The 24,382-nt window shown below is 43.8% G+C and overlaps 2 protein-coding genes across 6 annotated transcripts in view; one reads left to right on the top strand and one right to left on the bottom strand.

The window, feature by feature from the left end:
- The window catches only part of ZDHHC14 (zinc finger DHHC-type palmitoyltransferase 14), a 310,422-nt gene extending 293,129 nt beyond the window's left edge, over window positions 1–17,293 (bottom strand). For 2 of the 5 annotated variants that reach the window (XM_063632845.1, XM_063632844.1), the window contains exon 1: window positions 16,941–17,293. In XM_063632845.1, the coding sequence (XP_063488915.1) occupies window positions 16,941–17,185 (245 nt within the window). In that variant the 5' untranslated portion in view covers window positions 17,186–17,293. The remainder of the gene's footprint in view (window positions 1–16,940) is intronic. The other 3 variants (XM_055268072.2, XM_055268077.2, XM_063632837.1) reach the window with 2 other exon arrangements.
- Window positions 17,294–18,121: 828 nt separating this feature from the next.
- LOC129475776 (uncharacterized) lies at window positions 18,122–23,594 on the top strand. The gene is given in 2 exon segments (XM_055268092.2): window positions 18,122–18,678; window positions 18,680–23,594. Coding segments are annotated over 2 exon segments (999 nt in total). The 5' UTR covers window positions 18,122–18,390; the 3' UTR covers window positions 19,391–23,594.
- The last annotated feature ends 788 nt before the right edge of the window (window positions 23,595–24,382 follow it).

Here is a 24,382-nt window from a genome sequence, read left to right as displayed (position 1 = left end):
TAACATCTCCAATAGACGCTGGTATTTAATGTTAAAATAAGCTGTTGCCTTGTATTCATGAGCCACGCCTGAAAACCACCAAAAGATAGCAGACTTATAGAGCTCAAATTCCTTCCCAAGTGGGTTAGATCGCCATTCCTCCACTGATAAGATTATCTCAGGGCAAGTCACAGGCAGGGCCGTTGGCTACACCCTCCTCTATTAGCTGCCTTGCTGGGCCCCACCTCATTCCCATGGCTCTCAACAGCATGGAAGTCAGCAGTTTTTAAAATCTAGTTTGAAGATGTACAGAAATGATTATACTGCTGTTTTTAAATAGTGTGCTAAAGTGTGCTTAAGTTGTTCTAAAATAGGCTGGGTGCAGTGGCTCATGCCTGTAATTCCAGCACTTTGAGAGGCAGAGGCAGGCGAATCACCTGAGGGCAGGAGTTCAAGACCAGCCTCACCAACATGGAGAAACCCCGTCTCTACTAAAAATACAAAATTAGCTGGGTGTGATGGTGCACGCCTGTAATCCCAGCTACTCGAGAGGCTGAGGCAGGAGAATTGCTTGAACACAGGAGGCAGAGGTTGCGGTGAGCCGAGATGGCACCATTGCACTCCAGCCTGGGCAACAACAGCCTGGGCAACTACATCTCAAAAAAAAAAATTCAAAAAAATTGTTATAAAACAAAAAAGTGCCATTGCAGTTGAAAGCAAGTCTACCTCCAAAGTCTCTAGAGGGAGACAGGGAGGTCTACTCTAATGGTATGTTAGCTCCAGCTATGAAGGGAAAAGGAGGTAAAGGCAAAAACAGACCTAAATTAAAGATCACCTAACTTCTACAGATAGAAGGATTGGAGTCAAGGGGGATGAACACACACACACACACACACACACACACACACACACACACACATACATCTTTCTCTTAATTATGGATCCAGTCATGGCAGAGGAAACAATTTTTTCTCTCAGGTAAGCACCAAAGACTAGAAAGTCTACAAGAGCAGAGGCCTGGCTGGTTCAATCAGAAACCCTTGCTATCAAGGCTTCCAAAGAAAGCTGGCCACATGAGAAGTCTCCCCCACCACACACGGGGCCTGTATACACATTAGGTATGAGATCAGAGAAGAGCTTCAAAGCACAAAGTATTATAAGGGATAAAGAAAAAGAAAAAAATTAACTTTCTTTTAAAATCAAGAAAAATCAGCATCAAATTAAGCTAGGAGATGAAGATCTGTGATAAAGTACCTCACTTATCATAAGGATATATGTTTCTATAAACCATGCTCTTAATTGTATATAACTTCAATGATCGGTTGATAGCTAGGATTTATCATTGTAATAAATATTTTAATATCACATAAAAGCCAATGAATCCCATGCTAAATTCTCTCTCACTTATCCAGACCTAAGCATTTGGGTCTAGATGTCATAGTCATTGGCTGGACACATTTAAGAGGATCAAAATCTGTAAAACGGAAGTCTTGCAGATTCTGCATTACATACAAAATGACAGCAAATGCCAAGAATCAGTAAGATGTCAAAGAAAGAAAGATTAAAAAGCATATGAGGAATAAACTGGGCATATTTACACAAATCAAATCCTACAGCAGTAAAAATGAATTACATATATATGCAAAAACATAAATGAATCCGAGAAATACATATTAAGTTTTTAACAATCACAAGTTGAAAGTTGTGAGGGCAATCACTCCCACTCTAACAATGAGAACAAGCCAGATTAGCTACAAAAGCATAGTCTGAAAAAAAATCTGTCAGGGAGCTGAGAATGCAAAGAAGCCTAAATGTGTCAAGTCCTTTCCAAGAGAAAAAAGGCCAATAGCTGCTTCCTTCCCTAGCAAAGCAGCAGGAAGAATAGGAATCCACCATAAACAGGAGTGAGGAGAAATCAGCTAAATTTTTAACCCACATTAATGGCCATATGTGGACTGCCAGATGAATTATAATTCCAAGGAGGCCTAGCCACCAGCCAGCTCTTTCTTTACCAAATGAACTTTACCAAAAACACAACAAAACTACACCAAAGGCTGGGGGTAGGGCAGAAGACTAGAGAGACATCTTCTCTGAAGCCTACAGGATTTAGTTTCAGGGTATGGTTTAAAAGGGTCAGAATCTAAAAACTAAGAAAGTCACTCTGAGGTACTCCAGGCCTTCACTCGGACCACTGCAGTAGCCCCCCAAAAGCTGGGGCACAGCAGCTATGCAGGGAAGATTTCTTGAGGTACAGAAACTTGGTGCAAGACTGACACAAAGACAACTCCCCAGTGACCCAAAAAGCCGGCAGTCAGGCTGAAAAACAGAAATCTTCCACAGTTTGGTAAGCTGGTCCTGGAATGGGAAGCATTTAAAAACCTCCAGAGTTTTTCCAGGGCTCAGATCTCAAGCCCTGCTAAGGGGGAAGTCCTGATTCTGCCCTCAAAACATTTGAAGCCAGTGATAACATGAATCTAACTGAAGCTTCCCCAAGGCCCAAACCTGTTTCCATTACAAATTAGATTGACTCACACACACTACTGGCCTGAAAAATGAATTTAAATTACGATAGACTTTATAATTCTCTTACATACAATGGTTGGCATGCAATAAAAAAAATTACAAGGCATGAAGGAAGAAAGAAAATATAACCCATAATCAAGAAAAGAAACAGTCCAAAGAAACAGATTCAGAGATGATGTAGATGTTGGAATTATTAAAGGATGATTAATAAACATGTGAAAGGATCTAGCAGAAAATATTAACACAACCATGAACAGATGGAGGATTTCAGCAGAACAAAGCAGACTCCTTAAAAACTATTTTTTAAGTGTAGAAATGCTCAAAATAAAAAAAAGATATCAAAAATAAGATATCAAAATTGGCTTAACATAGAAAGACTAAACTTGAAGACAACCCGACAGGAATTATCCAAAGTAAAACATAAAGAGGAAAAGAAAAGAATTGACAAAAACATGGAATAAAGTATCTAAAAAGTATGGGACTGGAGGGTGGAGCCAAGATGACCGAATAGGAACAGCTCCGGTCTACAGCTCCCAGCCTGAGCGACACAGAAGATAGGTGATTTCTGCATTTCTGTTTGAGGTACCGGTTTCATCTCACTAGGGAGTGCCAAACAGTGGGTGCAGGACAGTCAGTGAAGCGCACTATGTGTGAGCCGAAGCAGGGCGAGGCATTGCCTCACTCGGGAAGCGCAAGGGGTCAGGGAGTTTCCTTTCCTAGTCAAAGAAAGGGGTAACAGACGGCACCTGGAATATCGGGTCAGTCCCACTCTAATACCACGCTTTTCCAACGGGCCTGGAAAACGGCACACTAGGAGATTGTGTCCCGCACCTGGCTCGGAGGGTCCTATGCCCACGGAGTCTCGCTGATTGCTAGCACAGCAGTCTGAGATCAAGCTGCAAGGCAGCAGCGAGGCTGGGGGAGGGGCGCCCGCCATTGCCCAGACTTGCTTAGGTAAACAAAGCAGCCAGGAAGCTCGAACTGGGTGGAGCCCACCACAGCTCAAGGAGGCCTGCCTGCCTCTGTAGGCTCCACCTCTGGGGGCGGGGCACAGACAAACAAAAACTCAGCAGGAACCTCCACAGACTTAAATGTCCCTGTCTGACTGACAGCTTTGAAGAGAGTAGTGGTTCTCCCAGCATGCAGCTGGAGATCTGAGAACGGACAGACTGCCTCCTAAAGTGGGTCCCTCACCCCTGAGCAGCCTAACTGGGAGGCACCCCCCCAGTAGGGACAGACTGACACCTCATTCGGCCGGGTACTCCTCTGAGACAAAACTTCCAGAGGAACTATCAGACAGCTGAATTTGTAGTCTCACGAAAATCCGCTGTTCTGCAGCCACCGCTGCTGACACCCAGCCAAACAGGGTCTGGAGTGGACCTCTAGTAAACTCCAACAGACCTGCAGCTGAGGGTCCTGTCTGGTAGAAGGAAAACTAACAAACGGAAAGGACATCCACCAAAAACCCATCTGTACATCACCATCATCAAAGACCAAAAGTAGATAAAACCACAAAGATGGGGAAAAAACAGAGCAGAAAAAGTGGAAACTCTAAAAAGCAGAGCACCTCTCCTCCTCCAAAGGAATGCAGTTCCTCACCAGCAACAGAACAAAGCTGGACAGAGGATGACTTTGACGAGTTGAGAGAAGAAGGCTTCAGACGATCAAACTACTCTGAGCTACGGGAGGAAATTCAAAACAATAGCAAAGAAGTTAAAAACTTTGAAAAAAAATTAGAAGAATGGATAACTAGAATAACCAATGGAGAGAACGGCTTAAAGGAGCTGATAGAGCTGAAAGCCAAGTTTCGAGAACTATGCGAAGATTGCAGAAGCCTCAGTAGCAGATGCGATCAACTGGAAGAAAGGGTATTGCTGATGGAAGATGAAATGAATGAAATGAAGCGAGAAGGGAAGTTTAGAGAAAAAAGAATAAAAAGAAATGAACAAAGCCTCCAAGAAATTTGGGACTATGTGAAAAGACCAAACCTATGTCTGATTGGTGTACCTGAAAATGATGGGGAGAATGGAACCAAGTTGGAAAACACTCTGCAAGATATTATCCAGGAGAACTTCCCCAATCTAGCAAGGCAGGCCAACATTCAGATTCAGGAAATACAGAGAACGCCACAAAGATACTCCTCGAGAAGAGCAACCCCAAGACACATAATTGTCAGATTCACCAAAGTTGAAATGAAGGAAAAAATGTTAAGGGCAGCCAGAGAGAAAGGTCGGGTTACCCACAAAGGGAAGCCCATCAGACTAACAGCTGATCTCTCGGCAGAAACTCTACAAGCCAGAAGAGAGTGGGGGCCGATATTCAACATTCTTAAAGAAAAGAATTTTCAACCCAGAATTTCATATCCAGCCAAACTAAGCTTCATAAGTGAAGGAGAAATAAAATACTTTACAGACAAGCAAATGCTGAGTGATTTTTGTCACCACCAGGCCTGCCCTAAAAGAGCTCCTGAAGGAAGCACTACACATGGAAAGGAACAACCGGTACCAGCCACTGCAAAAACATGCCAAATTGTAAAGACCATCGAGGCTAGGAAGAAACTGCATCAACTAACGAGCAAAATAACCAACTAACATCATAATGACAGGATCAGATTCACACATAACAATATTAACGTTAAATGTAAATGGGCTAAATGCTCCAATTAAAAGACACAGACTGGCAAACTGGATGAGGAGTCAGGACCCATCAGTGTGCTGTATTCAGGAAACCCATCTCACGTGCAGAGACACACATAGACTCAAAATAAAGAGATGGAGGAAGATCTATCAAGCAAATGGAAAACAAAAAAAGGCAGGGGTTGCAATCCTAGTCTCTGATAAAATAGACTTTAAACCAACAAAGATCAAAAGAGACAAAGAAGGCCATTACATAATGGTAAAGGGATCAATTCAACAAGAAGAGCTAACTATCCTAAATATATATGCACCCAACGCAGGAGCACCCAGATTCATAAAGCAAGTCCTGAGTGACCTACAAAGGGACTTAAACTCTCACACAATAATAATGGGAGATTTTAACACCCCACTGTCAACATTAGACAGATCAATGACACAGAAAGTTAAAAAGGATATCTAGGAATTGAACTCAGCTCTGCAAAAAGTGGACCTAATAGACATCTACAGAACTCTCCACCCCAAATCAACAGAATATACATTTTTTTCAGCACCACACCACACCTATTCCAAAATTGACCACATAGTTGGAAGTAAGGCTCTCCTCAGCAAATGTAAAAGAACAGAAATTATAACAAACTGTCTCTCAGACCACAGTGCAATCAAACTAGAACTCAGGATTAAGAAACTCACTCAAAACCACTCAACTACATGGAAACTGAACAACCTGCTCCTGAATGACTATTGGGTACATAATTAAATGAAGGCAGAAATAAAGATGTTCTTTGAAACCAACGAGAACAAAGACACAACATACCAGAATCTCTGGGACACGTTCAAAGCAGTGTGTAGAGGGAAATTTATAGCACTAAATGCCCACAAGAGAAAGCAGGAAAGATCCAAAATTGGCACCCTAACATCACAATTAAAAGAACTGGAAAAGCAAGAGCAAACACATTCAAAAGCTAGCAGAAGGCTAGAAATAACTAAAATCAGAGCAGAACTGAAGGAAATAGAGACACAAAAAACCCTTCAAAAAATTAATGAATCCAGGAGCTGGTTTTTTGAAAAGATCAACAAAATTGATAGACTGCTAGCAAGACTAATAAAGAAGAAAAGAGAGAAGAATCAAATAGATGCAATTAAAAATGAAAAAGGGGATATCACCACCGATCCCACAGAAATACAATCTACCATCAGAGAATACTACAAACACCTCTATGCAAATAAACTAGAAAATCTAGAAGAAATGGATAAATTCCTCGACAAATACACCCTCCCAAGACTAAATCAGGAAGGAGTTGAATCTCTGAATAGACCAATAACAGGTTCTGAAATTGTGGCAATAATCAATAGCTTACCAACCAAAAAGAGTCCAGGACCTGATGGATTCACAGCCGAATTCTACCAGAGGTACAAGGAGGAACTGGTACCATTCCTTCTGAAACTATTCCAATCGATAGAAAAAGAGGGAATCCTCCTTAACACATTTTATGAAGCCAGCATCGTCCTGATACCAAAGCCTGGCAGAGACATAACCAAAAAAGAGAATTTCAGACCAATATCCTTGATGAACATTGATGCAAAAATCCTCAATAAAATACTGGCAAACCGAATCCAGCAGCACATCAAAAAGCTTATCCACCATAATCAAGTGGGCTTCATCCCTGGGATGCGAGGCTGGTTCAACATATGCAAATCAATAAATGTAATCCAGCATATAAACAGAACCAAAGACAAAAACCACATGATTATCTCAATAGATGCAGAAAAGGCCTTTGACAAAATTCAACAACCCTTCATGCTAAAAACTCTCAATAAATTAGGTATTGATGGGACATATCTCAAAATAATAAGAGCTATCTATGACAAACCCACAGCCAATATCATACTGAATGGGCAAAAACTGGAAGCATTCCCTCTGAAAACTGGCACAAGACAGGGATGCCCTCTCTCACCGCTCCTATTCAACATAGCGCTGGAAGTTCTGACCAGAGCAATCAGGCAGGAGAAGGAAATAAAGGGTATTCAATTAGGAAAAGAGGAAGTCAAGTTGTCCCTGTTTGCAGTTGACATGACTGTATATTTAGAAAACCCCATTGTCTCAGCCCAAAATCTCCTTAAGCTGATAAGCAACTTCAGCAAAGTCTCAGGATACAAAATCAATGTGCAAAAATCACAAGCATTCCTATACACCAATAACAGACAAACAGCCAAATCATGAGTGAACTCCCATTCACAATTGCTTCAAAGAGAATAAAATACCTAGGAATCCAACTTACAATGGATGTGAAGGACCTCTTCAAGGAGAACTACAAACCACTGCTCAATGAAATAAAAGAGGATACAAACAAATGGAAGAACATTCCATGCTCATGGGTTGGAAGAATCAATATCGTGAAAATGGCCATACTGCCCAAGATAATTTATAGATTCAATGCCATCCCCATCAAGCTACCAATGACTTTCTTCACAGAATTGGAAAAAACTACTTTAAAGTTCATATGGAACCAAAAAAGAGCCCGCATCGCCAAGTCAATCCTAAGCCAAAAGAACAAAGCTGGAGGCATCACGCTACCTGACTTCAAACTATACTACATGGCTACAGTAACCAAAACAGCATGGTACTGGTACCACAACAGAGACATAGATCAATGGAACAGAACAGAGCCCTCAGAAATGATGCCGCATAGCTACAACTATCTGATCTTTGACAAACCTGACAAAAACAAGAAATGGGGAAAGGATTCCCTATTTAATAAATGGTGCTGGGAAAACTGGCTAGCCATATGCAGAAAGCTGAAACTGGATCCCTTCCTTACACCTTATACAAAAACTAATTCAAGATGGATTAAAGACTTAAATGTTAGACCTAAAACCATTAAAATCCTACAAGAAAACCTAGGCAATACCATTCAGGACATAGACGTGGGCAAGGACTTCATGTCTAAAACACCAAAAGCAATGGCAACAAAAGCCAAAATCGACAAATGGGATCTCATTAAACTAAAGAGCTTCTGCACAGCAAAAGAAACTACCATCAGAGTGAACAGGCAACCTACAGAATGGGAGAAAATTTTTGCAACCTACTCATCTGACAAAGGGCTAATATCCAGAATCTACAATGAACTCAAACAAATTTACAAGAAAAAAACAAACAACCCCATCAAAAAGTGGGCAAAGGACATGAACAGACACTTCACAAAAGAAGACATTTATGCAGCCAAAAAACACATGAAAAAATGCTCATCATCACTGGCCATCAGAGAAATGCAAATCAAAACCACAGTGAGATACCATCTCACACCAGTTAGAATGGCCATCATTAAAAAATCAGGAAACAACAGGTGCTGGAGAGGATGTGGAGAAATAGGAACACTTTTACACTGTTGGTGGGACTGTAAACTAGTTCAACCATTGTGGAAGTCAGTGTGGCGATTCCTCAGGGATCTAGAACTAGAAATACCATTTGACCCAGCCATCCCATTACTGGGTATATACCCAAAGGACTATAAATCATGCTGCTATAAAGACACATGCACACGTATGTTTATTGCGGCACTATTCACAATAGCAAAGAGTTGGAACCAACCCAAATGTCCAACAATGATAAACTGGATTAAGAAAATGTGGCACATATACACCATGGAATACTATGCAGCCATAAAAAATGATGAGTTCATGTCCTTTGTAGGGACATGGATGAAACTGGAAAACATCATTCTCAGTAAACTATCGCAAGGACAAAAAACCAAACACTGCATGTTCTCACTCATAGGTGGGAATTGAACAATGAGAACTCATGGACACAGGAAGGGGAACATCACACTCCGGGGACTGTTGTGGGGTTGGGGGAGGCAGGAGGGACAGCATTGGGAGATATGCCTAATGCTAAATGACGAGTTAATGGGTGCAGGAAATCAACATGGCACATGGATACATATGTAACAAACCTGCACATTGTGCACATGTACCCTAAAACCTAAAGTATAATAAAAAAAAAAAAAGTATGGGACTATATAAAATGATGTCATATATAATTAACTGGAGTTCCAGGAAAGAAAAGAGGTACTGAAGAAATATTTGAAAAAAGAATGAAAAAATTTCCAAAACTGATGAAAGATATCAATCCACAGATCCAAGAAGCTCAGCAAACCCCAAGCAGGATAAATGTAAAGAAAACCATACATAGGCATGTTATCATATTCCAACTACTGAAAACAAAAGATAAAGAGAAAATCAGCTGGAGAAATATCACAAATGACATATGAGGGGAAATGCTAAAAAAAATAACAACTAAGGTCTCATCAGAAACAACAGATCAGAAGACAATGGGCTAATACCATCAAAGGTCTGAAAGGAAAAAGACTATCAACCTAGAATTCTACCTCTAGTAAAAATATGCTCTTAAAATGAAGGCAAAAATAAACTTTTTCAGAAAAAGCAAAAACCAAGATAATTTGTCACCAGCAGACTTGCATATAAGAAATGCTGATAGTAATTTAAGCCAAAGGAAAATGATATAATTAGAAGAAATGAAGAGTACCAGAAACGGTAAATACATGAAGATAAGTATAAAAGTCCATTTAAAATTATCTCTATTTAATATATGTACATATGTATATATGTTTTATATCTTACACGTGTGTATATGTGTTTTAAAATATATTTATTTTACAGAAATTTTTCTTTTAAAAGCTACTGATTGTTTAAAAATAATAACATTACTGGCTTTATAGCATATATAGATGTAAAATATATGACAGTGGGTACAAAGGGTGGAAGGAGTAAGAGGAATTATAATGTTTTCTATTTCTTGCATTATTTGTGAAGAATAATACTATTATTTGGAGATAGACTGTAATTGGTTAAAAAATGCACATTGTAATCTCTTAAGCAATTAATAAAAATAGCACAAAGAAACATAGCCTAAAATTTTGTTAAAGATAAAATGAAATACTAAAAATATGCAATTCATCTAAAAGAAGCCAAAAGGTGGAAAAGAGAAACAAAATACGCATTAGTTAAATAGAAAACAAATACCATGATGATAAACCCAACAATATTGGGACAAATGGCAAAATCTGAATACGGACTGTTGCATCCATGTTAGATTTCCTAAAACTGATGCCATTACTGTATTTATATCAGAACATCCTTTTTCTTAAAAATTACATGCAGAAGTATTTGGATGTAAAGGAACATAATATCTGCAACTTACTCTTCAATGGTCTGAGGGGGAAACTATTAATAGCAAGATTGAGGAAGAGAGAGAAAAAGACAGAAATAATTGCAGAAATATGTTAACAATTGATGAATCTGAATGGAGAGAATACAGAGTTCTTTAGTCTTGCAACCTTTCTGGAAGTTTGAAATCATTTCAAAATAAAAATTATGCCATCTGCAGAATTACATGGATTCATGAATAGACTGCTTTAAGTACTATGCTGTGATGCTATCTTATGTTAAATCCATATTAAATCAATGTTAGCATTTTTTAAAAGACTACATACGGCATGATACCATATTTGTAAAGAAAAATAAACCAAACTAAACAACCTATTGTTTGGGAATACACACATTCAAAATCCCTGAGAGAAGACAAAGCAAGGTGCTGATAATTACTGAGCTCAGACTGTGACGACCTCAGGGAGGGGCAGGCAGATGGGACTGGGCCAAGACAGAGGACCAAGTAGACTGAAAGCACTGATGTGATGTGCTTCTTGGGTTGGGTGGTAGTTTCATGGGTGCTTTTTATAGTATTTTACTTCAAAACTTGCAAATGTTACATGTCATCTTCTGTATTAATCTCACATTACATTTTTTAAAAGATAGAAATTGGGGAGGTAGAAGATCATCCAGTTTATAAAAATAAGTTTGAAACGGGACTAACCTTCATATTTAGTGATGAACTGAACAAAAGCATTAGGTTAGTCCCCAACCCTTATCTGAATGAACTGATATTTTATTAGATCCAAATTCCTGGATGTAACTAATTAAGTATCTATTGATCACCACTGTTTTTCACTTTCCTAACAACCTCAGCTATAAAATAACAAATGCATTTCCTTGCAACTCTTAATTTAAATTTTCTTGCTAAGACATAATAACTCTGCCATGAATAAATTATGTGCAACACTGTACTGAAAAAGAAAAAAAACTCCAGGATATGCAGATATGGCCCATTAAATAATTAACCATCACTATCTTATTATAGGAACCTAGAAGAGTCCTTTCTGCACAATTTAGTATCACTTCCCACTAGCTAAAAGGGAACACAATAAAACATGTGTAGTCAATAGTATCCTTCAGAGTTTTATTAGATAAATTCAAGTGTCCAAAGTGAAGAGCCTATAAAATGAGAAATTATTCTAGGTGCCAGTGGTTGTTAGGTAACATTCAAATATATCCCAGAGTGCTTTATTTGCTTAAAGCATTTAGTTCAAAAATAAATACTAGAAAGAAGTCTTGGTTAGCCAAGAGAACATCCCAATGTTATCACTAGTTTTCTAAATAACTAAGAAAAGCTTTTTCTTCTGCTTTAACACACTTGAATTCAGAAGAATTACATCAAATAATCAAAGTTTCTGAGGCAAATGTGTTCTACAAGACATTATTAATTATAAACTTTTATTAATGTACAGAGCTTTACAAAATGCAAAAACTAAAGCACAAGAAAGGTATTTTCCGAAGTGTTTCAATATTACCATTACTTCATTAAACAGCAGATATTTACTGGGAGCTTGCTATTATAGACCAGGTACTATTCTAAGCCCTGGGGATACAGCAGTGAACAAGGCGAGTCCCTGTCCTCAAGGAACTGACATGTGTTGATCATGTACACAAATGAATGGGTTAGTGCTTTCATGTCAATGGATCATAAGGTTTTGAAGTCACCTAAAGTTCTTGTGGAACCACAGTGGGTTATAAATGTCCTTGGCTCCATGTACTATGTTCCTAGGAACTGTCCTGTGGTGAGGTCCTGAGGGTCATGTATTGTCTGTATCAACCTCATGGTGTTCTATGAGGCACAGCACTTGGGAAAAACAGATGAGACCCTATGCAGATATTTTCTGAGATGGTGGAGAGGTTGATGCAGTTCTGCATGGCCAGGGGGTGGTAAGAAAATATGGGGTTATTATATGTTATAAAGGCAGCACCCTCTACTAGAAAATAAAAGTTACCCATCTATAACAGAGACATTGTTCTTGGAAATGACACTTTTATTTGCAGGGGACAGCCCCAAGTTCCATCTTCAAGGCAAACATGATCCCCGTTCTACTGACTCCCAATTATTCATCATTTATTTCAGAGGAATTAGCTAAATGTAAAAAGAAGAAGGGAAGGAAGGAGGGAGGAAAAGAGAGATAGAGGTTTTTAAAAAACCCTTAAATGGACTTATAGTGATGAGAAATTTGAGAATGTCCCCACATTTTCAAGTGTCTGAGCCCCAAGAACACCTCCACACTTGTCTGTGGTGACAGTGTGGAATGCGGAGACCCAGTCAAGCCCCAGATCTAAGAAGACATTCCTCACCTCATATGATGCTGCTGAAAACATGAACCTCACCCAGCCTCTCAGTTTGTTTCCTTCATTCTGCCCCAGTGAGCAAGACTATGAAAGTTTAATATTTCAGGACCAAAGTTTTTTTATTTTAAAAATTACGACTATAAACAAAAGCAGGCTGTATGTGTGCATATGTCAGGGAGAAGAAATTGTTAATGTTCACTGATCTTTTCAAATTCTACTTCTGGGAATGTGAGAATGACGACATTGCATAGACAGCCTTGATGAGACTCTTAATAGCTGCAAAGAGGGTGAGCTGTCTGGATAGCACTGCAGTCGGCTCCCCACCTCCCCTAAACACAGCTATGAAATGCTGTCACTTTTCATCAGTACTCCACACGGTACATAAAGACACCAACAGATAAGCAGTCCCTCCTTGCTTGAGAAAGAGTACAGGATTGTATCTGGTTGCTTCTAGTAGCTTTCTGTACTGTCTTCACTGTTCTGGGATGGTGGCTTCAAAAACAAAAATGAAATCCAGTCTAGATAAGGACAGGTCCCCAGACATCCCTGAAGGACTCCCATTCTGAATGGGTAACAGCAAAGCCACAGCTTCACGGAGGCTCCTTAGACTTACACAAAGGTGCTTATTTTATTTGTATATTTTTAAATTTTTATTTAAAAACTTAGAGATGGGGTCTCACTATGTCGCCCAGGCTGGTCTCGAACTCTTGGGCTCAAGTGATCCTTCCGCATCGGCCTCCCAAAGTGCTAGGATTAAAGGCGTGAACCACTGTGCCCGGCCAGGTTTTTACTTTAATAGTGGACTGCACAGTTCTGAGCTTCTTCACAGTCACAGTTGCTTCTTAACCTACATGTTCCCTTCCTCAAAATGCTCTCAGAAAAGGGTGGCCAGAGTCCTTGGGGGGCTACTTCTAAGGTTTGCTCTAACAATATGAACCATTTATTGAGCCCTTGCTATGTGCCAAATACTGGTACACAGTATACCGGATACTGTACTGTATATACTATACTGTATACTATGCAAAGTATACATTTTCCATTTAATCTTCCCATCATTTAAAGGTAGATTATTATTAATCTCAGTTTACAGATTGGGAAACTAAGGCTTAAAAAAGACCGATCATTTGCCCAGGGTTATACTGCTAGTAATAATCTTAAGGTCTGTCCTTCCAAAGTCCATGCCTTTAACCAGTACCCTAGACTTGAACAAGGAGCAGCACAATTAGTCAGAAAGAGCACTGGCTTTGCAGCCAGAAGCCTTCCCACTAATTAGCTGCGTGACCCTAGGTGACTAACCTCACCAAGCCTCTGTCACTTCGTCTTTGATGTGGGAATAATCATTTCTACTCTGCCTTTCTCCATGGGTTGAAGACTGTATCAACACCTGTTGCTGAGTTCTAGTAAGTTCATTTCTCTTGGACAAACTTTCTTGTCCATCTGTTCAAGGTCAGGAATGAGAGCTGGGATGAGAGAAGAATTGCAGACAAGGGAGGGCTAAAACTAAATGACTAAGTTATTCACTCTTCTTGTCACACATTTTATTTGCTTTTGTGTAACTGGGAAAATGCAATTCTAATGTTTGACAATGAATTTTACTAACATTAAAAGCTGTCTAGACATGAAATTAAACAGTCAAAATAGAGGACCACATAACTAGAGGAAGGCAGGCCAGGGGCAGGCAGTACTGGCATTTCCTCTGGATCTCGCTTAGGGATTGGTCTGTTGGTATTTTCTTCCTCTGCATGGGGTTAACTTGTTCTTTGGTCTCTAGCAAATTAATTTGGTCAAATTGGTTACTTAATTTATGAATAAAGAATTTGAAAGCAATATAGTGACAAATATTCTCAGCTAAACCATAATATTCTGTAGCTCGAATAGCCTCTGATTTTTCTGAACAGAGGCATCATACTAGGATGGGCCTCCTGTTTTCTTGAAATGTCAAATTGCCTAGTTTAAGCAACACCCACGGAGAGCAAACACACACACATATACACACATACACTCCCACAGAGCTGATATAAAAAAGATGCTGCAAATAGTAGCTAATAAAATCCCGGCGCACACATTTATTCCTGCAGTCATCAGTTAACACAACACTGACACAGAGAAAGATCCCTAACAACCTGCTAGTGAGGACTTTTGGGAACTCTTGAAAAAACACACGCAGAGATCAAGAAACGAAAATGAATTTATGATGGTTTGGTTAGAAGCTATGTTTGAATGAGGAAAATAAAAGATGTTAAGTAATAACTGGGGTATCCCTAATCATACAGTGGGGATTCGGGTACATACAGAATATGAAATATTCATCATCCTCCATGGAGCACACTTGTGGCTGAAGCTCTGCAACAGAACCACAGAATTAACCCATTTTCTCCACAGTTAAAATCGCTAAAAAGAGCAAAAGTGCCAATTTGGATCTGTTCAAGATTTTTTAAAAAAAACTTTAGGAACACAGTTAATACTCTGCAACTAGAGGACCACCTGTAACTAAATTCACCATTAGAGAGATGGCATTTCTGTTAAACCACATGGTATCATGGTTCCAGTGCCAGTGTTCATCCTAACAGATAACGTAAACTCATGGGGAACCTCTGTGCCCCTTCTTCCAGTTTCCAGGGTCTGTAGGACAAGAGGCTGCTCTCAATGGGGGCCCATGGGAGCAACAGCAGCATGAGTAGAGTGTGTCTCCCTGCCACTCTGAACGCCTGTTCACACCCTTCCCCTCCCGTCCACAGGTCTCCCCACTGACTCTACCTACTAGTGTCAAACAGACACAGAACTTAAACATCAAGGGAGACCCGGGAACTGCATACACCATTAGAAATGCGGGAGAGGAGTTGTGTGTGAGGACTGGGAAAGGGGAATTCGCTTAAATCTGAGATCCTTCTCATTGCCTGGTCTAACTCAGCCCTCTTAAAACTGCTCATCGGAGCACAGTGTCCAGATACAAAACGTTTCTCCTGAGAGTCAGAGAGCTTTGAGCAACAAGTATTACATTGTCAAGAGATCATTCGTTGCCAATTGAGACAGCATTTGGAAGAGCAAAAGCCAGGCACAAAATTAGAGCCTATTAATCCTAATCAGAAACATAAGTAAATAAATTCAAAAGGTTTTAATTGAGCCTACCCAACAGGAGGAGGCGGAGACTGAAGGAGTATCATGCCCAATAATAACCAGGATTTGGGAAGCCCAAAGAAGAGCTCCCTATAAATATATTGCTTTCTTTACATTCTGGGGGGAAAAAAGTAACTCCACCTTTCATTGAACACAGGATACCAGAAATTACATAAGGAGTTGCATTCCAAATGTTGGATGCAAAAAGAGCAACCGAAATTGATTGGAATGTGGTTTCGCTGCTTTATCTAATCACTGTTAATAAATAATAAGACTTTTCATTTATTGCATTAGCAATAAACTGTCATTGGACAGTTGCTACTGGTCAATTTGATTTTCCTGAAAACGGTGAAGACTTGCATGCGCTTTTTTCCCCCCCCAGATATAATCCCTAAAGTCCAGACTGTTTCTGGAATCGGAAGCTGTCACGTAGTGCCATCCTCTTCCTTAACAGACCTAAGGTCTCCTTTCACATGTTCCCAAATTGTTTGTTTTGGACACTTTTTATTGCAACCTTTTTGAAAGTGAAGAGTTTAGAAACCTCATGGCAAGTAAGAAATTGTTAATCCAGAGTGAGCACGTAGGAGGCTGGAGAATGAAATGATCTATCCAGGGCACACTAGGTAGCCGACACTTTGAAACCTGAAATAACCAAGATTCCTCAATTATTCGTCCAAGTTACATGGGAGATTCAGTCAACTGAGCTTAAGAAGATGCCCTATATGTTGTCAGCAAGGGGGGAAAAGTCAGTTCCATGTATCCCTGACTTAGGAATCTATCGCACCCCACCTTCCCACGGCAGGCTACATCTGGGCTGATTTGCTGGGTCCCCAAACTCGGTAGAGAGCGCCCCAGGGATCAGGGACCGGCGGCCCCACCTGCTGGGTCCCATCCGCCACCTGGAGCAACAAGGCCTGGCCCCCCTTCCAAGTGGACCCCTTCCCTCCCTGCTGCCAGAAGCCCAGCCCAGAACGGCGTTCTTTCTGGGGGCCCAAAAGCAATCAGACCTTTAAAAGAAAAAAGAGGGAGCGCGGGCTGGCATTATATAACAATTTACAGTAGATAAGCCTTCTAGAAAACGAAAGCAGCCCCAGGAGGGGCGGGGGACAGGGGAGACGAGGGGTGCGCGGCGTCGGGGGAGCGGTCGCCGCCACTTACTCGAAGGCGAAGAAGAGTCCGCTAGTGACCAGGATGAGGACGAGCGTCAGGTAGAAGACGCCCGTCTGCCGGGCCATCATGATCCTCCCGTTGCAGAAGAACTTGTTTCTTCCCGGGAACACCTCCCATTTCCTCCGGGCCGCGATTTTCTTCTTCTTGTGGGGCGACTCCATGGGGGAGGAGCTGTGGGTGCTGATCTGGCTGTACTCGCAGTCTTTCATGGGCCCGCCGCCGCCGGGAGGCATCCACGAGGGCAGCCGGCTGGGGGCGCACACCCCCAGGAGCCCCCCGGCCGCGCGGGCCCCGCCGAGCCACGACCGCCACCGGCCGCCCGGCCGCCCCCTGAGCCGCGGCGCCGCGGCCCCTACACGGGCTCCCGGCTCGGCGACAACTTTGCCGAGGACACCCAGGTTAACCCTCCGGGGAGCCCAACTGTCATAGCAGAAGCCCCGCTCCGTGAGGAGACAGCGCTGGTCCGCAGCCCGCGGCAGCGCTCCTCCGTCGCTTCCAGCTCGCGTCCCGGGGCGCGGGGCTCAGCCCGGCCGGCCCCCGGGTAGCCGAGCGCCCGCCCCCTCGCGCGGCTGCCCGCTCGGCCCCGCAGCCCCCGGCTCCCCGGCCGCGCCTCGGCTCCGGCCCGCCGACCCCAGAGCACTGCGCCCCGAGGGGACACGAGGCGGCGGCCCCGGCGCCGGCTTCCTCGGGAGCCACTTCTGCGCCGCGGCCAGGTTGGGTCCACTCCTTCCTCCGGCAGCGGATCTTCCCAGGAGAGAGCGCTGGCGACTGGGCGGCCGCGCGCGGCACCGGCAACCCCTCCCAGGGGTGGGGACAACCACGCACGTTTTTCTGTCAGGAGCCTCTCGGCGAGAGCCGGGGCGCCGCTCGCACCGCGACCCGGTGTCGCTGCGCCTGGCAGCCTAGTCGAGTCCGCGGACCCCGCGCGGGATGCGCGGGCCGAGGGCGGCGGCGGCTCGCGGGCCGCGCGGCGAGGGCTCCCTTGCTCCCTCCTACCCGGAGGAAGCGGCCCCGGCGCGAGGAGGGCCGCGGGGCCACCGCACAGACACTTGTTTGCAAGGCTCAGCCCCGGCGCGCGCGCGGCGCTCCGAGTGGGTCCGCCTCCTCCAGGCCGGGTGGGCGGCGGCCCAGCGCCTCACCCGCGGCTCCTCCTCCTGCTCCTCCTCCTCCTCGCCCGCGAAGCCAGGGCACCCGCGCAGCGAGATTCCAGCCCCAGTCCCCACGGGCGGGCGCCCTGGGCTGTGGAAGGCGCGGGGCTCCCTGTGGCATCGCCCGATGGGGTCGGGCGCCCGCGGCATCACCGCCTAGTGCGCTCCTGGCTGACTTCAGTCCGTCTCGCGGCCTCTCCCGGGTTTATCCCCCGCAGCAGCTGCCGCCTCGGGACACGCTCATTCCCACGGCCACCGGCAAGCCACTCCTGGCGACTCCCCGGGACCTGATGAGCCGCGGCGCGGAGGTGACCGTCCCCGGCCTGCGCCTCCCTTCTTCCTCCTCCCCAGCTGGGCGCGTGGTCGCGTCGCCGGGGGACTCTGCTGATGCCCGAGAAATGGGGTGGGGGTGCCGGGTGCCAGAATGGGGTGGGGCGGCCCGAGGCCGGCCTGACTCCGGGACCGGGCTGCGGGCGAGGGTCTCGAGGCCCGGCTCGGCGGGCTTCCGGGCCGAGAGAGAAGGGTAGAGGAAGCGGTCAGGGTCCCCTCCGGCCCCGGCCTCCCTCCCGGAGTACAAGCCCCTTGGAGGCCAGCTTTTGGGTTGCTGCCTCCCAGCCCTTTCGGTCTCCACTTCTCCCCACGGACGTTCACAACTGCTCCCTTTATTTCTCCCTCCATTCCCCCGTGGAGCCCCCTCAGCAGCGGAGGGGTCGCGTGCTTCTCTTCTCCCGCCTGCGCCTCCCTCCTTCCCACCCGACAGCCCAGGAGGAGCTGCGGGCGCGGCCCTGGGACCGCCGGAGCCTGGGGCGTCTGCTCGCTCGCGCCCTCCCAGGCGTTGCCGCGGGTCCGAGCCCCCGCAGAGGTGGGCATAGCCCCAGGGCCGCGGAAAACGAAGGCAGCTGGGCAGGGACGCTCGATTTTCCGAGCCCCACTTTCCTTTCACAGCCCACTGGGATGTGTAGTTCTTCCGCCCGTCGGCCGGCGCCGAGGAGAAGCACGACTCCAGGCCTTAGAAACTACAAGTCCCTGCATGCCCCGCGACAAGGGCAGGAGAGGCGTGGTGCCGGGCGTTCTGGGGCTAGGTGGTGCGAGATGGGAACCAACAAAGGGAGTTGTGGGGAACGGTGCCTTCTCTGTACTGGGCAGTTTGCACGTTACACATGTTCTTTGTCTAGTCTTCACCGGAACCCGGCGAGGCATTATTGTATCCAGCTTAGAGAAAGCTTAACTACTGGCCAAACATCACAAAGCTCCCAAGTAGTAGAGATGGCATCGAACCCAGAGCCCTAAGTATGTCCCTTACAAAGCGTGCCTCAGTGAGGAGTGTCGAAGGGGGATGAGATTGGCTTATCCAAGAGGGCCAGTTGGGAGGAGCTGTGGTAAGGAAAAAGTGATGGGAATAGCAATTAGAGTATGACATGAAATTACAAGGAGTTTTGAATACAAGTGAAATTTACAGGGGTCCATTCCAAAGCCGGTTAAAGTCTAGGGAGAATGGATCTTAAGCACACGATAATAATTGGGTTTTAATTATTTTAGTTATTGTATGAGAGACAAGCATATTACAGGGACAATTAAGTACTTTGTGGCTGGACTATTTTTAAAAAACCAACTGGAAAGCTTCAGACATTTCAAGTGAAAGCTCTCATATGCTTTCCTGTCCTTTAGCTAATGAGATCAACGGGGTATTATTCTTATTCTGTTTATTGCAAGCACCTTTTCTGTGGGTGTCCAATTAATATAATAGATCCATTGATTTGATGGCATTAAAAAAGACTCCCACTCTTATTCTCAATGAAACCGAATTTTTCTGGCATTATGGTTATGCTTTTAAAAAGTCCTTCCTTATCTGTTAGAGATATGTACTACAGTATCTGCCAGTGAAATAATATAAAGTCTGAAATGTGCTTTAAAACACAGCAGCCCATCCACTCCCTTCCTCCCACCCACCCAGCTCCAGACATGGAGGTATAAATGAAACAATTGGAAACTGTTGAAAATAGTTGACCTTGGGTGACATATATTTAATTATTTATTGCTGCAAATTGCCACAAACGTAGTGGCCTTAAAACAAGATAGATTTTTCTCACAGTTTTTATGGATCAGGTGTCCAGGTACACTCAGTCCTCCACTTAGGGTCTCACGCCTGCCATCAAGGGGCTGGCCAGGCTGCATTCACATTCACTGGAGAAGAACTGGCTTTCACTCTGACTCCGGGCACAGGGAAAATTCCTTTCCTTGCAGCAGTAGGACTGAGGGCCCTGGCTTTTTGCTGGCTGGAGACTGGAGACTGTCCTCAGCTCCAAGAGGGAACCTGCAGTTCCTAGAGGTTACGTGGACTTCATTGTCACTTGGGCTTTCCGAGCACAGCCACTTAATTCATCAGGCCTGCAAGGAGAGTCCCCAGAGTGAGTCTCCAGCAAGACAGAATTTTATATAACATAAAGCAATCCCATGGGGGCAACTTCAAATGTGAACATTCTGTTGGCCAGAAAGCATGTTTTGCACACACTCAAAGGGAGAGGAGTACACAGGGCATGAACACTAGGGTGAGGGGGCATCCTGGAGTGCATCCACCACAGTGTACAAGACGGTCCATTATGCTATTCTTACCTACCACATCTACCAAATGTTTATGTTTGACATTTTCCATAATAAAAAATGAATTAGTTTTAAAATGTTACCTAAATTTTCCGCAGCAAATAAGATACGCTGATATGACTTCTAAATAAGCTGATACAATCGTCTGTAGTTGTCTTCCTAGGGATTACTTTTTTCTTCCCACTCCATGTATACTAAGACCTCTGCAGTTAATTCACTTGTACGGGTTACTCTCCCCTAAGGGCATTCACTAGAACTCGTGTGTGATAGCTGCAGAATTCACCTCACCAACTACAGTTGATCTTGAATAATATGGGTTTGAACAGCGTGGATGCCCTTAGACACGGATTTTTTTCAACCAAATGCAGATGGAAAATACAGCATCCCTGGGATGGGAAATGCAAGTATTCAAAGGGCAAAGGCCAACTCTTCCTATATGCAGGTTCTGTGGAGCCTGTTTAAGGACCTGAATATGTGCAGATTCAGGTATACGCAGGTGATCCTGGAACCAATCTCCTGAGGATACTGAGGGACGATTGTAAAACCTACTGTAGAAGGTATGGTAGAGTTTATTCATTTATTTTGCAGTTATCTATTTTAGGGCCTAGATTGTGCTAAGTACTGTTTTAGCAGCAGCGATATAAGAAGATCCAAGATAGAAGCTTATATTTGGGGGCTGGGGGAGAGGTGGAGAGAAGAAACAAATAAATAAATGACTAATAAGACAATTTCAGAGAGTAATTACAAGAACGAGAAAACAAAGCAGGGTTATGGGATGGACAGACTGGGGTCGGACAGAGAATCAAATGATGAGAAGCAGCAAGTACCAAGTCCTCAAGGCAGAACAACCTGGAAAATTCTAGGGGTACAAAGAAAAACCAGTCTGGCTGGAGTGGAGCGAGGGCCAGGGAGAGAGGGAAAAAGGAACAGGACCAAGGAAGCATCTGGAATTCATTCTATATGCACCAGCATCAATTCTGTATGCCACACTCTGTACCCACCATAGGTGTAAGTGTTGAGGGGTCTGAAAGAAGAATCACCATCCTTTCCCTCCAGGAATGTATAGATTCCAAACTTTAATGCTAGAGGGATGTCAGCGTATCTAGAATTAGAGACCAAAACGTATTTCTCAAACAAGGACACTGAAAAGTCAAAAGACCTGCTAAAAATTCCTTGAGAATGCCTCGCCAATAACAAATAATCCAAAAATGAGTCTTGAATTGAATTGAAAGAGTGCATGATCTACTTTTGCTAAATCGAGTTTAGCCTAATGCTGCCTCTTTACATATTTTAAGTTTGGCCTAAAGGTTTCTCTGTACACTGTGAACTATAGCCTAAATGGAAGTGTAAACAGAGTGTGATCTACTCAGGTGTCAGTTACTGAGTTTTGGCCACTCAATTGTGGCCAATTGTTCAAACCATGTTCAAATAAGACAAACGCTGAGCTGTAACCATCTGGCTGTTTCCGTACCTCATTTCCACTTTCTGTACGTCACTTTCTTTTTTCTGTCCATAAATTCTCTTCCACCACGCGGCTGCACTGGAGTCTCTGAGGCTACCCTGGCTCAGGAGGCTGCCCAATTCATGAATCATTCTTTGCTCAGTTAAACTATTTTAAATTGAATTCAGCTGAAGTTTTTCTTTTAGCACTTTAAAGCTTTAGAAAATTGATAATGAATGTTTAGTGCTTGTCACATGCAGGGCAGTACGATAGAGAAGGTAAATGCGGCAGAGAAACTACAGTTGAGGTTGGGAAACAAGATGGAGGCACATGAGAAATTCAATAATACAATAAAATGATATTATAAAAATAATGATCTTTTCTCCAGAGTATTTTTGTATTAGGCAATCTCCTGGTTGTTTATACATTTAGATCATTAAATCCAGAGGACAACCTGATGAGGCAGGGATTATTATCTTTATTTCACAGAGGAGGAAACTGAAGATCAGAGAAGTTAGGTGATTTGCCCAGGGTTTTGCAGTAAGTAAGTAATAGAGTCAAGATTCTAGGCCAGATATGAATGTCTGACTCAGGCTTTCCTATATCCCCCATACAATGGAAAGCGCATGCAGTCTGATGAACCAACAACTGAGTGGAATAGAGAAATCATCTTGATTTCAGAGCGAAGAGAAATCTCAGGCCCAGCCTGTAGCAAAGTGCACCTCTGACCTTGACAGTTTGGACAGGAAGAATATAAAAGGGTTAGTCTCTCAGGGAAATGGGGATGGGTACAGAAAAGTAAATTATTGGGAAAGTACATGATGTTTCTAGCTGGAGTAGAACTGACAGGGATCCAAGCAAAATTAGTTTATTTGGGAGGGGATTGCAGAAAACACCAGCAGAAGAGCGAGGAAGTGAGATAGGGAGGGAAAAGAAACCAATAAAGCATGCGCTATCGAGCAAGCTACCACAGTGGGCCACTGAAACTCAGGCCCTCTAGGGCAGTGGTCCCCAACTTTTTGGCACCAAGGACCAGTTTTGTGGAAGACAATTTTTCCACGAACCGAAGGGTGAGGGGATGGGGGCATGGTTTGGGGATGAGTCAAGTGCATTACACTGATTGTGTACTTTATTTCTATTATTATGATTACATTATAATATATAAAGAAAGAATTATACTACTCACCATAAGGTAGAATCAGTGAGAGCCCTGAGCTGTTTTCCTGCAATTAGACAGCCCCAGTGGGGGTGATGGGAGGCAGTGACAGATCATCAGGCATTAGATTCTCATAATGAGCGTGCACTCTAGGTCCCTCACATGCTCAGTTCACAATAGGGTTCACACTCCTATGAGAATCTAATGCTAATCTGACAGGAGATGGAGCTCAGGCAGTAATGTGCGTGATAGGGAGGGCTGTAAATACAGCGGAAGCTTCGCTCACTTGTCCGCTACTCACCTCCTGCTGCACAGCCCAGTTCCTGACAGGCCGTGGACCGGTACTGGTCCATGTCTCTGGGGTTTGGGGATCCCTGCTCTAGGGGACTCTGCGAGGTCCGAGGTGTGCAACCTGCCAGAGTTATCCCAACTGAGGGGCAAGAAAGCTGAAGTTTGTTCACCAATTCCCCATCTGTTATTAGTCGAGACCTCCTTCTGGGAGCATTACTCTACCTTCTTTACATTTTCATCACCCTCCTCAGCTGTCACTGCCATCAGCACTTACAACAACGAGCTGGCCCTCCCTGGTTTGTTAGTATCTTTGATTCTAGAAGGTCTCTCCCTGTCCTCATCTGACTCATTGGATTCACTGACAATAGGGATTATGTTATTCACAAAGCTAGAGCATTGTTCTTTTCATCTCAGCAGCTCAAAGCATTCCACAAACCCATCTCATTAGTTCTCAGCATACCTTCAAGAAGCCAAGAGGAAGTATAGCCTTATCCACTGTGAAAAGGGAAGGCATTCAGATTCCAGGACAGGACATGATTTATATACCTCTCAGGGCCAAAAATGAGTGTGCAGTTCAGGTGGTCAAGGTACATACAGGTCAAAGGGTCACAGTCCTAGGAGAACTCCGAAATCGCCAGAAGGGATGTCATGAGAGAGTTCTAGGATGGCTGGAAATAACTGCTGAAGCTTCTATACCAAACAACATTCTTCAGAAAACCAGATACCTTAATTTCTTCCAACCCAGGGAGTTAGCTCACACTTTAGCATGTGCTCAGCACAGCTGGGAACATCT

Source organism: Symphalangus syndactylus, chromosome 2, assembly GCF_028878055.3.
Source record: "Symphalangus syndactylus isolate Jambi chromosome 2, NHGRI_mSymSyn1-v2.1_pri, whole genome shotgun sequence".
Classification (NCBI taxonomy): domain Eukaryota; kingdom Metazoa; phylum Chordata; class Mammalia; order Primates; family Hylobatidae; genus Symphalangus; species Symphalangus syndactylus.
This window is presented reverse-complemented; position numbering and strand designations above follow the sequence as displayed.